The sequence below is a fragment of the Mytilus californianus genome, unplaced genomic scaffold (assembly GCF_021869535.1).
Source record: "Mytilus californianus isolate M0D057914Y unplaced genomic scaffold, xbMytCali1.0.p SCAF_3, whole genome shotgun sequence".
Taxonomy (NCBI): domain Eukaryota; kingdom Metazoa; phylum Mollusca; class Bivalvia; order Mytilida; family Mytilidae; genus Mytilus; species Mytilus californianus.
In genome coordinates, this window is record NW_026262679.1 from 74,536,494 (window position 1) to 74,554,564 (window position 18,071).

Sequence of the window (18,071 nt, forward strand, 5' to 3'; positions counted from 1 at the left end):
ACTTACAGCTAGTTTTGCAGGTTCCTTGGTTAGTACTTCGTTTTGTGTATATTCAAACTCTGTTTACTATATTGACTAGATACGTTATGCATACAATAAGCGATATACTGATATGACGCAACAATACGTTACTAAGTTACGTTACAGTCTTTGACGATAACAATAAGAGTTGAATAAGTTAGTGTCTCTGTATTGCTGCTAATTTGCAATTAAGACCATGAACATAGTGGTTGGAAGGGGTAAACATGATTGTTAGCGATCATCCCCTCTTACTTATGGATATTTGCATACTATGCATATTTGGTATTGGCTTCTAAACATCTTATACATTTTTAACCAGTCTTGTGTTACACACAATACATATATTACTTTTTCATTGAAATATAAATACAAGAAGCACTAAATACAAGTAGAAAATGTTTTAAAATATTTTGAACTGTTTTGAACATTTTAAAATAATTTCGCATATTTTACTATCTGTTCTAAGTTTTATATGAAGAAAAGGGTATGTACTTAGTAATTCTGCTTCAAGTTTCTACACCAGAAAAGATAAGTAATGTCCGTTTTTGAAATATATCAAACAGGTAAGTCATGACTTCAATCCGTTAAAAGGATCTAATTGTAGACATTGATGACAATTAAATATCACATGACCACATGACGATATTTTAAAATCGAAGGATTTTACATTTGCTTAATGACTTTTCTAATGATCAATTGATTTATACATAAGTAAACAAACGATGTAATGCATTTCGGTATTAAAACTTTGAGTTCTTTTGAAATATCTTCATTAAACCTGATGACATCTAACAACCGGATCATCACCAGTTTTCTGTAGATGGACTAAACACTAACAAATACTTGAATGTTTTTCACTGAAAAGGTGGTACAATTCTACCTTTAATATTGATGTCTTCTAAGAAATCGAAGGTAAAGAAAATAAACGTCAGCAAAATGAGAATAAGAACAAACAGTAGCAATAAGCCGCCCTCACCGGTTGTGGATAAAGTAAATCCAATACCAGCAATAGCTTTTGCTTCAAAATCGAAAAATAAATTCAGAGCAATGCTGGAAGAGCAAATTGAAAAGGACAGAAGTTTAACAGTGAAGGAAAGATTTGACATATTTATATCAGAAACGAGTTTTACCGCTTTGACAAAAATTTGCAAAGCTGGTAATATTTTCAAACAAATAATCTGGCTGATATTAGTGTTAGCAATGTTATCCTGGCTATGTATCCAGTGTTATTGGTTGTTTGAAAAGTACTTAAGTTATCCTTACGAGGTTAAAATAGAACTAAAATCTATTCAGAAGATGGAGTTTCCAAGTGTTACAGTTTGTAACAGAAACCCAATCAGACAAAGTAAATTCAAAAGTTCTCCTTTTGACGCAAAGCCATACAAAGGACTGTTTGAAGTATGGCAGAATTCGCCCTTGTATGATAAAGCTGTAAATATGATGCAAAACCAAACGAAAGAAAAGTATGATAGCGATGGGGGATCAAGCGAAGAAGGTTAGTTCGATTTTCTTATTGTATGTAGCAAAAAGGTAGTTTGATTTTCTTTATGTACTTGGAAATATATATTTTATTCAAAAGAAGTCAATCTTTTTTAAACATAATGTCAAATATAATTTTCTTATTGTACGTAGAAATATATTTTATTTAAAAGAAGTCAATCTTTTTTAATCAAAATGTCAAATATAATATGAAAGAATTACATTTTCCCCATTTGTATCTGGTTGGAAGACACTTTTTTTCTTAACAAATTGAAAATCTTCGATATTCCATCAATGTCCCGGAAATGATAGAAAACGATTTGATTTCGAAAGAATATATATTTTTTGGTCTGTAGCAAGAAATATATAGCTGAAGTTGAATAAGGGTCGACATTAACAAAGTAACTCGGATGTTACGGGAGGTTATCCAAGATTATTAAAAAAAATCGTAATAGATGCTGTTTATATTTTACGGTAAACTTTTCGTTACATTTTTGCGTATTACATGCAGTGTCAAAATGCATGTATATAGTGTCATCAGAATGAGCTTGCTTTCAGTAACTGCGGACATCCTAAATACACCTTATGTAGAACTGTTTTATTATTATTAACTACATTTTTTAAAACTGTATATAGGTCTAAATTTCGTAATACAACTTATTGTTTTGTTTTTTATTATGTGTTTAAACAATCAGTTCCTTCAATATTCCTTTTAATAAGGACAAGATTGAGGAACTAAATTGTTATTTATGTGCTTGTCCGATATCAGATAACTCATCAGCTCTTTTTGCTGTTTCTTCATATCTTTTTTTGCATTAAGAAGTCGGTAAAATATATTTTGTGTTTTCTCTTGATTTCACTCTTTATATGAAATGATTTTTGAATATGAGTTTTTTATACCGTGTTGACGAGTGTATATCTTTGAAACCACATTTTTTTTTCTATATGTCAAATAAAGTTAAATTTTTGTTTCATTGACTTTTGTACTTTATTCGTTTTCATTTTGTTGTATCTTATCCTTATTTTTGACACACTGTTTTGTCATTCCATTAAGTTTCAAAATAAATTTTCACAATACCAATCTACGACAAGAAGAGTTTCTCAAGTTTTCAGATCGACTACATCATCTCATAAAACAGAACTTTTTCTATAAAGATGGAAATCGTAGTTAAAAATTCCTTATTTGTTTCCATGAAACTTATTACCGAATTTGTACCTACCATGAGTAAATGACAGATGTCGCTAGTGGCGTAAGATCTACTTACTTTCCCATAGTGCCTGAAATCATCCTCGAGTTTTTGGTAGGGTTCTTGTTGTTCCGTCTTTATTTCTAGATAATGTTTTGTGAATTTGTTTGTTTTTTCATTGTCTTTGTTAATTTGATATGACGCAGTCAGTTCCTCTCTTTGACTTATTGTTATCTTCCGCCTCTTTATGGTCATGATCATTCTTACAGTGTCAAGAAAAACTTTGATTTAAACAACAGATAGACAGAATGTTGTGTAAGAATAAAGTTGAGAATGTGTCAAATAGACAACAACCCGATCAAAGGGCAGACAACAGCCAAAGGCCACCAATGGATCTTCAACACAGCAAGAAAATCCCGCATCCAGAGGTGGGCTTCAGCTGGCCCCTAAACAAAAATGTATACTAGTTTTGCGAAAATGGACGTCACACTAAACTCCGAAACATATCAATGAAACAAAATTAAAAAACATACAAGACTAACAAAGGCCAGAGGTTCCTGACTTGGGACAGGCGCAAAAAATGCGGCGGGGTTAAACATGTTTTGTGAGATAAATGCAGGACTTTTTTTTTTTATCGAAAACCTGTTTGTTTAGTTTGGTGGATTAATATCCCAACAAACAGTCGATATTCATATGAACACTAATTGTATATTCCTACATACGTATATTTCTACATCTTTTTTAGTGATGTTGAAGGACAAATTCCCTCTGTTTCTGTTTGTTACCTTGCTCTTTCTTAACAATTTTACGAGATTTGAACATCGATTAACTACTGTCGCCTTAATTACCGATCATCTTCATAAATTGGTTGATCGGTATGATGTGTCAGTGTCCTAATTCAAGAGCGACATGTTTTCGCGGGTTCGACCTCTAAATAAGTATTCTGATCGGGAAATGTACCGATTGTGTCATTTTTGAATCACATGGTGGTTTATGCATTCCCTCGGTTTTTGATTTCACTTTGATGTGTATCTTCTATATGGATTTATGATATTAAGACATCGGTCTTTCTTTATAAAAAATACTATTGCCGCTAAATTTACCATGATGTTCTCGTTAACCTTAATTTGAAGCAAAAAAAAACAACAACAAAAAAACCAAACTAAAATACACACAAAGTGCCTCTACATATTATCGAGTTCATGCATAGTTAATTGCTCATTTTAGATTTTCTGTAATTTTGATATACGTTTTAACATTTCATAAATCAAATATGAGACTTGAATGAAATCGGTGAGCATGAATTTGACAGCTAATGCCCCTGTTGCACTGTTCTGTCCTTTTACGTCATTTTCGAATCTCTTTTATATTACATTTGGCGTTTCAATTAAATTGAAGTTTAACGAGTTGCATTTCTTTGTTAATTTTAGTGAGCGTCACTGATGGGTCTTATGTAGACGAAACACGCGTTTGGCGTATTAAATTATAAGCCTGGTACCTTTTGATAGCTATTATTTGTGTGTGTCTCTGTCCTGTATGTTCTCCCATTTATTTGTATTGTAGTCCTGTCATGTAATCTTGTCATTTAAATGTTATATTGCCATAAAAGCGGGAGGTTTGGCTAGCCACAAAACCAGGTTCAACCCACCATTTTTTCTTAAAATGTCCTGTGCCAAGTCAGGAAAATGGCAATTGTTATATTATAGTTCGTTTCTGTGTGTGTTGCATTTTAGTGTTGAGTTTCTGTTGTGTCGTTGTTCTCCTCTTATATTTGATGTGTTTCCCTCAGTTTTAGTTTGTAACCCTGATTTGGTTTTTTTTCTCAATCGATTTATGAATTTCGAAAAGCGGTATACGGTTTAACCCCGCCGCATTTTTGCGCCTGTCCCAAGTCAGGAGCCTCTAGCCTTTGTAAGTCTTGTATTATTTTTAATTTTAGTTTCTTGTGTACAATTTGGAGTTTAGTATGGCGTTCATTATCACTGAACTATTATATATATTTGTTTAGGGGCCAGCTGAAGGACGCCTCCGGGTGCGGGAATTTCTCGCTGCATTGAAGACCTGTTGGTGACCTTCTGCTGTTGTCTGTTCTATGGTCGGGTTGTTGTCTCTTTGACACATTCCCCATTTCCATTCTCAATTTTATACTACTGTTGCCTTTATTAGATGTTGAAAGCGACATTAGCACATACTTACAACTTCTCGTCCAATCATATTGCTTGAATTTGCCTTCTAATTTTCATAGTACATACTTTTCCGTGTACTAAGTAACTACGCATGAATGACCACAAGGGTAAGATTTCATTGTATCGTAATCAAGATATGAAAACAAAAAATGCCACTGGCTATTTTGAAATAAAATACTGTGTTCCACATTAAATTAAATAGTTTGTAATTAGTTTTCACATTGATTTTTAAATATCCTGCTATTAAAATCTTTGGATCTAAAAAATGTTTTTGACAATTGCAAGTTTTTTTTTTTCATTTAAATAAAGAGTAACAAATATGGTTCTTTATACCTTGATTAGAGTACAGCGCTATCTTAAAATTGTAATAATTTATCGTCCATGCAATTACTTTGTACACAAAAAAAAAGTGTGTACTATGATTTATTGTGAAGGGAAATTAAGGCAACTTGGTGATTTTATTAACTTTCTTGGGAAAATTGATCTATTTCGTCATGAATTGATTGATTATTGGTTGCTTAATGTCCAGTGGCAAATATTTCATAAATGTCTTGAATTGAAAAACCATGATAATGTCTGAAGAGAATGTGCCACCTATATAGATAAATCTTTTAGTTTTTACTTTGAAAAAAAACCAAAAAACACAAAACCTATAATATCTGATCTATTGGTAGTTGCTTTTTAATGCTATCCGCTAGACTATCTAGGGGGACAAACTATCTATATCTTTCAAATTATTTCAATTTATTATAGCTTTAGTTTTACTGTGAAATTGAAAAGTGTTTTCAAAACATGTAAAGCTTCCGCTGCAATTTTATTATTGTCTGCTTTTGGTCAATTCATTTTGTCATCTTACCATGTAAAGAAGTAAATGTATAGTAAAATACCGCTTTATATCAATAAACATATTTACACCAGCAGCTACCGTCTTTTCATTCTGGGGTCTCTAGGGCCTTTTGAAATCACATATCTTACAATGATACTACAAAACATAAAATTCGTTAATGAGCTCTGTTTTACAAACATCTGTGATACAAGTAGTCAGCCTAAATAAACTATCAATAGACCAATTAAAAGATTACTCGAGTTGTAAATATGTGCTAAATTGGATAGTCTATGAAAAGGTATATACTATGAAATTAAATTTCATAGTATATACCTTTCCATAGACTAACCTAGACATATACAACGCACCGCGTTATCGACGGAAATGGCAAATTTATTAAATGTCAAGATTATAAATTTCAGCAGCTAGAAGTTTAACAAAATTTGTGGCTAGAATCAAAACTGCGGACGGATTAATATCAGTGTTGACATTTATTTATTTTCTTGAAAAAATTTAGACAGAATCTCCCAATGCATATAATCTGTGGTGAATAGCAGATAACTTAACATGCACTCATACCACATCTTCCTATATCTATATATAGAACATACCAATGGGTCAGTGAAAAGTCACTAAAAAGACGAAGGACAGAAACTACATTACCAAAATGAATAAAAATAATGAATAAATCAACATTGTCAGGAATATGACAGTTGTTTTCCATAAGGTCCGTTATTTGATGTGGTCCACCGTTTGGTTGTATCAGGTTTAAAAGACTCCCCTCCCCCTTTTGAATTTGCCTTGAGGTTTTTTTTAAGACTTTTTCCCCACATAACAGTAAACTGGTAATTTAGGGTTGAATAAAACGACCTCATCAGACACTACGGCTTACTTAGGTACTCTGGAAGGGTAAGCCGATTTCGTTCCACTTTTTTCTTCTTCTTCTAATGGGAAGCAGGAACATGGTGACATGTCGTATTTGTAGATATGTCTTTAATGAAGAAAGCATAGTAGGATAGTGGCACAACTAACGTATACTGTGTACATATCCATGATCATTAGTGAAATCGGTATTCGCTATAACGGTCTACTAAGACATGACAGCGTACTTAAATGAATAGATAACACTCATCAACATATACTAAGCTTATAACTAGGTACTCCAAAGGTGAGTTTCGTCTCCAAAGTACTCAAACAGTGGCGCTTTAATAAAAAAAATTTGAGGACTAAATCCAACACGAAGTTGAGGAGCATTAAAAACCGAAAATTCCTCAAATGTATGCAAAATACGACTAATATAAAAAAAGGAGATGAGGTATGATTTCCAATGAGACAACTATCCACCAAAGTTCAAATAAAGTGGATGTAAGCAATTATAGGCAACCGTACGGCCTTCAACAATGAGAAAACCCATACTGTTTAGTCGGCTTTAAAAGGCCCCGATATGAAAAATATGAAACAATTCAATTGAGAAAACTAAAATAATTTATGTCTTGGGTAGAAAATTCTTAGTGTTACAAATAATTCAACGTTTTATAAGCAGAAATGTTACAGAAAATGAGAACTTTATAAAATTGATGCGTCCGAGACGCTTTTATGGATAAGCCTTCATCGAGAACGCAGGTACTGAGTGTATGTTTTGTTCATAAAAAGGGAAAATCAGCACTAAGTAACAATGGAGAGGTCCCCCAGTTTGTGGTTGGATTTGTGTTGCTCAGTCTTATGTTTTTTGTGTTTTGTGTACTGTTGTTTGTCTTTTCGTCTTTTTTCGGGGTTTTTTTGCCATGACAGTTTGTTTTCGACTTGTGAGTTTTAATATCCGTTCGGTATCCTTCGCCTCTCTTTTGTCGAAAGTTTAGTTCTCAACACGTTCTCCCGGTCTATGATTAATTGTAATTCAAATATTGAGGCAGAGTTAATTGTTTGTGTGGCATTATTAATCGGACGTTCAAAAGGATAAACGAGACCAAGATTGTCATAAAACGTTGAATTATTCAATTGCAACGTGAGTTCAAAGGAGGTTGTTATCGTATTTCAATAACAACGATACGCCAATGTTTAAAATCTACGAATGACTAAAACAGTCTACGAGAAGAAGAGCATAGCTGGTTTTAGTCTGTCTGTTGAAAATGACGCCCACCAAACACACCAAATACGATGGCAACAAATAAATCAAACCTTATGTTTATCTTTGATTTATAGATTTTTTTTTTATTAATATTCAAAATGAGTATTTTCATCAAAATATGTTTGATCATTCATACTGCAGGATATTTGTACCTACGGTAAACAGTTTTTTCAATCTGTTTTAAAGTTAAGAATGAGGAATTCTTGTGTACACCTTGGAGAAGTGGCTTGTTTACGAGGCGAGGTACTTTGATTGTGAATTCTCCTATATTTCTTTGGACTTGATGTGTAATGCTGAAAGCTAAAACTTAAAGTAATTGGAATAAAAAAGATCTGAAACAATCAACATAAAGAAATGAACGTTTTTTTAATTGATCTTCATATAAATCTTAATACAAATAATAGGCACTAGAGTTTTATACAATACTGAATACCCGAGTATTTGTGCATCCTACATATCTAAAGTGAAAACACAAGCTCGGCAGAATCTTTTCCCAGCAAACATAATAAAAAAATATTTCTATTTATGGCCAATTTGTATTTTATCAAAAATACTCATCTAGTATAAATATCGTTTGAACCGATTGCTTTTACATTTATTGAAAATTTTATACATGATATATATTCTAACTAATTGTTACAAAACTTTGAGTTTTTCGAAGTACTATAGATTTGTTACCTTAAGAGGAATAGATTGCGTTAGCTCTATTTGGCAAAACCTTTCGGAATTTTGGGTCCTAAATGCTCTTCAATTCTTACTTTATTTAGTTTTTTTAACTTTTTTGATTTGAGCGTGACTGATTAGTCTTTTGCAGACGAAACTGGCGTCTAGCGTACAAAATGTTAAGCTTAGTATCTATGATGAGTTTATGTAAATCGTCAATGGGTAAACGGGGTCATATATCTATCAAGAATAAAAAAAATTAAAATAATTTTGTAAAAGAATTAAAAAAAAATCAACACATTGAAATTTATCAAGTATTCAAAACTCAAAAAATCTTGTCTTTATAAAAAGGATCTACCTGGATACGGATTTCTAGTCAGAAAATAATACCTAGGAGTATCAAATATTCACTTACAAACGATGAACCACGCACTGGTTTTGAGTTATCTGTTAAAAGTATGGTATTTATAACTATAATAGTACCAACTAATTCGGAGTGTGTTTGTACTTAATGACTATTTAATCGTTTAATGGAAATATTTTTAATAAACAATAGAGTAAGCCATAGGTTTCCTGATATTGAAAAAAAATATCGAATGTTTATTTCTGTTTATATATTTACATAGAACATTTTCTGTAGATTACAATAAATACAAATTCTCTCTTCCTATATTTGCTATGAATGGAAAATCCATATTACGATTTTCAAATGTTTAATTAGTAAACAAATTTAGTCATGGAGGAATTAGATGATTATTTAGAAGTAAATTAAAATAAGTGATATTGACCATGCTACGTCATTAAGTATGATTTGATGAGATATTAGTGTGGATAGTTAATGGGGAGTCAAGATTCTTATCTACTCTTTTAAAATCGCATCTTCTGTTATGATTTGTTGTTATTATGAAGCATCGATGTTGGTTTTATCAAAATAATCAAATCATTTTTATCAGTAGTTCAAATCGTTCAATAAAACATAAAACGTTTGCTATTCCTTTCATTTGTTTACTCTTAATCCTCCAATCACTTTTGAAGGATGATTAAGAACTTTGAAACTAAGTTGTTAAAAATATCTTCCAACAGCCACAAGTAAAAAAGAGATATAACACAATTGACACAAGGCAAAAGAAGTAAAACAAAAACAGATCAAAACCCCAACAAGAAAGATAAAATCCAACAAAACACTACACAAAATCGACCAGAAACCGGGAACAAACACATAAGCTCTTGCATGATAAGGAGGTTTCGTCCCACAATTGTTGCTATGACTACTTGTGAGAAGCGATTTAAAATGAAAATGATAATTAATAAAATTGATGCGTCCGAAACGCTTTTCTGAATTTTCCTTCATCAGGAACTCAAATTAAAAAATTGAGAGTCAAAGATGTATACAAAAAGCCAAAAGCCATGAATATACAGAACATATTTTTTCTTGTCGTTTGTAAGTCTTAAACGAGAAAAAGGTAAAAAAAAAAGATAATTATTATTGATATTTTTCGCCAAGAAAAGGTTTTGCTTGGTCACACTCAGTCGCATTTTGATTTAAAAAAAAATTATTTGATTTAAGTCGACTAAACTAGTTCGATGAAAAAGTTATAAATTCACCCGAAACGCATTTGTAATATTGTAATCACATACATATCATACTAAGACCTCTGTGCACGTTTTTTTAACGTTTATTGCGAATCCATAACGTATAATTGACAAATAATATTTTTTCAGTGATTTTTGGCCAAACATTTAGCCTGCTAGTTAACCTTCGGGTTTTTGTGCCGAAGTTTACCGATCATGACTTATTTGTTTGTTTGTTTGTTTGTTTGTTTGGTTTTTTTATTTAATTTTCAGTGGTTTCCTTTTTCGGGCATTTTATGACAAAATCTTGTCATAAGTGTTGATAAAGGATTTGATGTATTAATTTTTTTCTTTGAAAAAAAAAAAATAATATCATCTTCCTTTCACGTAAGTTACTCTTTCTTTCATCACGCGATTTCCCTTTGCACTTGTGCTGTTCGATTGTTGAATTTCTAACGAGAGGTGTTTGCATACGGAAATGATGGCAGTAAATTAGAGGTACAGAATGACTTCAAGTTCAGAGCAGTACATTTCTGAAGATTTGGATAAAACCATTAATAATCTTTGATCTTTTTTATAGTAAAAATTAACAAGCATATAAAACTTATTCATCTTTTTTGTTATATTTAAAGGATCATATGACTTTAAACTAATTGAAATGATTGTTATGGCAGTTCTAGAAAAAATGCAAAGAAGCTATTGGAATCATGATTTTAGAAAGACAGGAACCTGACAGAAAAAAAATACACAAGAAGAAAATGCTAAACACATATCCATCATCCACTAACCAGTAAATTAAAGATTGAGCAGCATGAATCCAACCAAAAACCGGACATGAACTTATGCGTCTGAAAAGGTTATCTTTTCCATTTTCATAAGTAAAATGTAACATGTACCTCAATCAAATGTTGCTAATCTGACACGAAGAGAGATCGATATATAAAATCCAGAATTGTTTCAACAGTACAATATATAATTGTAAATTTTATTAAAAGAATGAGATACGCATTGAGAAAAACAATGAAGATGAATCAATCATTGGAACGTCTACTAGAGCTGTTGAATGCATCGGAAATAAAGAACAATTAAATATAATATAAAAAAGGAAGTTTGTCAAGTATAATGATTTTAATGAATAAAATAAAGTATCAATGCGAAACTTTATTGATATCGTCAGTGATACGGGTAGACTCATAATTAATTCCCTTATTTTCTGGTTTCAAATAATTTATTGACTTTTGAATGTCTCTACCTGATGACCAGTTGAATAAATATTGAAGTTATCGTTTGCAGTAGTTTTTTTTCAATGTAAATATTTGCTGATTTAGTCAGCAATTTTCATTGGAAAATTTAAATTTCGAATCATTCAGTCACGGAGTCCTTTCAAGTCTAAAATAAGTTTATTACTTACTTTAGTTGACTTACTTCTCTGTTTGGTTATATCAGCAATTAAATGTAAATTCATGAAAAAGATAAAGCTACCAACCAATATAAAAAAAATATATAAAGGACCCTGTCATTAAAATGTATTTACTTAGTTATGTGATGTTTATCCCGTATCCCTATATATATTTAGTTTTTGATGAGTTTCAACTGCAATGCTTATATTTTGTTAATTTTGTTGTAGAATTTACAATCGATTTTGTTTGATCCCCTAGAGAGATAGTAGTTTGAAATTACAAAGCAGAGGTGATACACGAATACACATATCAAAAGCGTTTAGACGTAGGAACATGAGAGAACCATAATAATTTTTATTGTAGTTCATTAATACATTGAATTGCGATTATCCAAATAGGATAGAAGGGTTCAATTGAGAAAGGCAAGACTCCTGGTATATGTTTTCATGTCAGTCAATTGAATAAAACAACTGCAGAGTACAACATCAAACATTTATTAATTGTCTTTGAGATCGAGTTTGCATCAAAAGTTTATATTGTTTGTAGAAATAGAAGAATCATCAGAAAAATTCGTAGTGCTTGAAGAAACAAACTGCTTGTAATGGTCAAAGTTCAATGTCGTTTTGCCAAGAGTTCCGAGTGTTGAAGTTGAAATCGTCCCTTCGTAAATTTTACGGACGCCATCACGAGTTGGTTGACCGTTTTGGAATACCGTTTCATAGATGACAACGAATAGCGGTATACTACTGTTGCCTTTATTCCAATTAAAATCCCATCTACTTTTACCCGAATGTGACCTACCAAATTAGACTTAACACCGGGTTTTTGTACTTACATGAGCAAAAGAACGAGTGCCACATGTGGAGCAGGATCTGCTCACCCTTCCAGAGGACCTGAGATCACCCCATTTATTGGTAGGGTTCGTGTTGCTTAGTCTTTGGTTTTCTATGTTGTGCTTTTTGTACTTTTGTTTGTCTGTTTGTCTTTTTTTTAGCCATGGCGTTGTCAGTTTATTTTCGACTTATGAGTTTTAATGTCCCTTTAATATCCTTCGCCTCTCTTTTAAGGTTTTTGTTAACCGATCATCTTCGTTATCATCTTTAATAATGCAAGAAACATCATTACCGAACCATTATTTCTTAAAGAATACAATTGACCATGTCATTTCTCGAAGTAAGCTACGGACATTTATTGGTCATAATAATTTAAATGTAGAATATGGTTGGTGGTCTACCTTCTTTAGTTAGAATAACAAACCAAAACATTTCCCAATATAACAATTATTTCGTGGTTTCAGGCCTCTCTCTCAACCCGTCTGCGGTACTTTTGGCTCTGTGTACCTGCACTGAGATTCTATTTTCCTCACTGATACTATAGGTTGATCATGACGCAATTATGATGTTTTTTTTTAATAAACTACTGAGTCATAAAACCATGGGATTTTTGTCTTGGAGTAAAAACAATTGATTAAGGTATTTGTATTTTTAGGTGTAGTCTAAGAACACTAATTCAATAGAAATAATTCATACGTGCCAATCCTTAAAAACAATTAAATTTGTACTATGCATGCATAAATTCCAATACATTTGAAACCCTGTGAACATTTGTCCCAAGTCAGAAGCCTGTTATACTGAGGTTATCGTTTTTTGCTATATATCATATTAGTTTTCGTTTATTGTTTTGAACTTATATCAGGCAGTTAGTTTTCTCGTTTCACATTTGTCATTCCTGGGCCTTTTATAGCTTACTATGCGGTATGGGGTTTGCATACTGTTGAATGCCATACGGTGACATATAGTTGTTAACGTCGAAGTCATTTGATCTCTAGTGGAGAGTTGTCTCATTGGTAATCATAACACGTCTTCCCATATTTTTATATTTACATTGAATTCCATATAAAAAAAAACTTATCCTGAAGTAGAATGAACAAAATTATGTACCCATAATATTTCAATGTCATACATTATTTATATAACTAGCACATATATCATATGATAACTTGGTTTGCATGAACGGTATATTTTACACAACACTGGAATTATAGTAACTTCTTAATGTTCTATAGTTTTAAAGAAACCGAAAGTAATGTTTGACATATGGTTGATTACACCTTGACCTCATGTTGTGTTTTGGTATTTTTATGTCGTTTGATTATCTGATTGATATTTACCCACATAATCCCTTCATTCGTACTCTGCCGTAAAACTCATTATAACGTCGGTTGACTAGGGTTAAGTAAATGAGTTTTCAGATGATTATTTTGGAACATTAAAATACAAGAACAAAAGAACCATATATAAAGAAACCTAATTGAAAACGAAAAACAGTAATGGTAGACATCAACCAACGGCAACCACTGGATTGCTGGCTCCTGGCTTGGGACTGGCAAATAAAGAATAATAATAAAACATTTTTTTTTTTGATCTTTTGAGGAGAGTTGGCTCATTGGAAATCATACCACATCTCCTTATATTGCGTCACAATGACAACATCAACTTGTTGAGTTTGTGTTTGTCTACGTATTTAAACCATTTATACCATATTTATATGAATATATAGATAACCAGAAATTGTTGATGGTTAATTTGTGAATCTACTCCTATTGTTGATAAAAAAAAGTATTAACTTAATCATTGAGGTAACATATATTAGACCTTAAAGACATAGTACAGAGATTAAGGTAGATGGGGTGTCTAAATTATAATCCATAGAATTTTTTAATAATTTGCCAAAATGTAGTTTATATCATGCTTTTTTAAAAATAATAATAAAAAGAATGGGTCACGGGCTTATTTTCACGCTACAGGTTGTGCAAAATTGACAGATTTTGTATAGATTATGCATGGAAAACCCAATTTTCTGCCATAAAACAAAAAATACACCATAGAATTTTGAGATAAAATATGAGAAGATATCTCTAATATATTGCTTTCAGATAAGAACAAGAAAAAATGGGGTCACGGGACCCGTTTTCTTGCTACATAATAAAATTGGTAAATTCCTAACACAATCTATTGTAAAAGTAACTTTATCTGAATTATCTGCCCTTACATTTGAGTTGCCTCCCCTTATATGGCAAAGTTTGAAAAAATTGAATCAAACAAAAGTATTCTGTTTTTTTGTAAAATACAACCATAAATATGATAAAAAATGTCATTTTCTATATTGAAATAAAAATTCTTACACATGAATTACCTACTACTCTCAAAATTTGCACATTTTCTTAAAGATCTAGACCGATTGTTTTCTGGTATTTCAAAATTCAAGATGGAGGAAGACACCCTATCTACCTTAAGTAAAATTGACATGTCATAAATTAAAAGTATTTGAATTATTTTGAATATCATCCTTGCATTTGCGTTGTTTACTGGTATAAGATCTTAACAGTTGTCATTTCATTTTTTAAATTCTCATAAATATTATGTATTTATGAAGCATTCCGTTTAAATCACATCTTTTAATTATAAATTATATAAAAAACAATATTTTGATATCTACCTAGAGCTTTTTGGTTTGCACAGAAATGTGTTTTACTAAATTTTCTATGTTCATATGAAGATTGAGTGGTCATTGGTTTTGATTTTTATTTTGCCTTTGAGGTTATCGCATGTGTCAAACAAACTGCAATTTTGTGTGTAAATTCTGAAGTCATGAAACAAACTATCATTTTGGATTCTCTGGGAATATTTCATGTGAAAAAATCATAAATGTTTTGTATAAACTTCTCAGCTCATATCATTCACATTAACATTATATATTAGGACATCCAATGTTTCAAATTGATAAATGCTTTTAATTGTTAAGAATACGAATTTAATAATGGTTAAACAAATGATAAAAATGGAAAGAAAATAAGCCCACTTTGGTCTTAAAAATCACAACATTTTCATTCCACTGAATCACTTAGAGGAAAACAGAATTTAAAAAATAGTTAAAATAGCTATATCTTATAACCTTTTCAGTCGACTGTTGTTCTGAAATGTGCATCTGCATGAATATACTGATTACCAGTAATTTTAAAAATATAACTTAGAATTTTGTTATAAATCGACATTTTTCTGTGCTTACTAATGAAGTCATCAAAACAGATTTATAGAATAGATATTTCATCAAAGTCATTTTGAAATGTATTATGGAAATATTTGTCAACAAAGAATAAGGGTTAAACGGGGCCAAATTAATGTTCATTCTCTGACTAAAACGAATGTGTTTAAAAAGTATGAATCCTGTTTTCAATTTAAAAGGAGGCAGTGTGTGGACTTAAGCGTCGTTACCTAGATTAAAATAAAATGAAAATGTAAGATCGATATTTTTCGTTGCTGAATAGTTCAGGTTGTATAATGTCAATATTTTATATATAAAAAAGGTAACTTGCTACAAGAAATCCATTGCAAAAAATTTCTCGGTTAACTTTTATTGCACTCATTCAAGTTCGTAGTTTTATTAGAAACATAGGACAAACAAATTAAGAAGTATATACACAATAGGGGATATTTTAATAATTTTTATTTTCGAATGTTTGTTCATGATTTTGTGTATTTCTTTGTGTTATTGATAATCAGTGGAGTTCCGATTAGAGGAATTTTAAATCTCACATATTTACAGGGTTTCCCCCGTATTGCGTTTTTTTCATGTGAAGTTTGCATTGAAGAGTTGCATTGTCAGTTTTTTTTTTTTGACATATGCGTTTGAATGTCCCTTTAGTATCTTTTGCCTCTAATCAATTTATATTTTTTGTATTGTCACATTTTTTCATGATTTCGTTTGTTTTGAAAAGCTTCTTCACATTACAAGATAAAACCAGGTTTACTTGATCTTCTTATTTTCATATGTTTTTCATGATTCAGTTTAAGTCTTGATAACGTTCTGATATCATACGATAATTTCGTTTTTTTTTAATGCTCCATGAAATCATTATCTTGACGTATTTTGTAGTTGTTTTAGTCGACAAAATATATTTCCTTCATTAACGATGCTATCTTGATTCGATTATATAATGAATATTTAATTTCAATAATTAAAACCTACTTGAAAGCATTACATAGATAACACAGCTCGAATAAACATCATAGATAAAAAGATAATTAGAAATGGTGAAACTGCCAAATTAAAGCTGTAAACGAAGTAACTAACTATTCGTATAATAAGTATACAACATGAATAGGAAAGAGGTCAAGTACCTGTCTTTGGTAAATGAGAGACAAATATAGACTTGAAAAATACCCGAAGTCAAGTGATAATGATACATCATACAAGATGAGAAAACTTAAAACGACACCAGTGTCTGAGCAGTAAGTTGATGAACCAGCTTTCGCTATTCTTTCTTTTATTTGCCCATTATTCTATATTCTGAAACCCGATATGACCTTTTGTAATGACATATATTTGATATTGAGATTTAAATGTTTTCAGTTGAAAAAGAGACTTAAAATTTGTTTAACCATTCGAAAATTTATCTACCCGCACACGATTGGATATGTATTTGCAAACAAAATGAAATGATAGAGTAGCACACTGATAAAACCACACAATTCTTCATGATATGCACAAAATGTATTTTTATAGAAACCTTTCGTCATGCATTCAATTCTTAGTGAACATTTACATATGATTTACGTGCTTATGTTCATGATGTTTGGGAGAAATTTTCAACCTGAAAATGAAGAAAAAGTTGAAGTAAAATGAATACAAGTCCCTCGTATCAAAACCAACACGAGACACTAAAAGGAAATATAAAATGAATGTTTCCATTCACATGCCAACAGTTATCGTGTCCATATTACAACCAAAGATAGAGCCGACGAAAAAGGCATTACCGTCTAATGTTATTATAAGTTATTTTCTATAGCCTAGTTGTCAGATTGGTTTAGGATCTTTGAATTATTGCACGCGGAGTTGGTCACAGCTACATAGGTACATATCACTCTTAGGAAAGGATTATATTTGCGGCCGCAAATTACAGATATATCATTGTTGTCCTCAATTTAATCGAAGTTATAATATATACATTTAAATGAAATGTGTTTAATCTGTTTGTGCCTGTTAAGGTGACAATTGTAATCAAATACATAACAAATTTACATCGGAAATAAACACATTTATTCTAAAACCAGTTGTTGGCATGATATGGGTTATGTTTCTCATATACTTTATGATGGTATGATACTAAACCCCCAATGGGAGGGATTGTGCTTGATTTTAATATGATAAATTCATAATCTTTTAATCAGTTTAATTGAGGTCTGGAGCTGGCATGTCAGTAACTGTTAGGAGTCCTTTGTAAATTTATGTTGATCATTGTCATTTTGCTTAGTTTCTTCTGTTGCCTATTCTAACATCGGACTCGGACTTCTTTTAGACAGAGTTTTACTGTGAATATTGGTGTGTGTTTTTTTTTATTATACATTGGCTAGAGGTATAGGGGGAGGGTTGAGATCTCACATCTATTTAACCCCGCCGCATTTTTGCGCCTGTCCCAAGTCAGGAATTATTGGCTTTTGTTAGTCTTGTATGTTTTTTTTTAAATTTTGTTCATTTATATGTTTCGTGTGATGTCCATTTTCGCTGAACTAGTACATATCATGGTTTAGGGGCCGGTTGAAGCCCGCC

General features: G+C 31.3%; 1 protein-coding gene across 1 annotated transcript in view; it reads left to right on the top strand.

Annotated features, from left to right (window-relative positions):
* The first annotated feature begins 754 nt into the window (after positions 1 to 754).
* LOC127735080 (amiloride-sensitive sodium channel subunit alpha-like) overlaps positions 755 to 18,071 on the top strand; it is a 36,093-nt gene continuing 18,776 nt past the window's right edge. Inside the window, exon 1 of the mRNA XM_052245174.1 lies at positions 755 to 1,516. Within this exon, the coding sequence (XP_052101134.1) occupies positions 913 to 1,516 (604 nt within the window). The 5' untranslated portion in view covers positions 755 to 912. The remainder of the gene's footprint in view (positions 1,517 to 18,071) is intronic.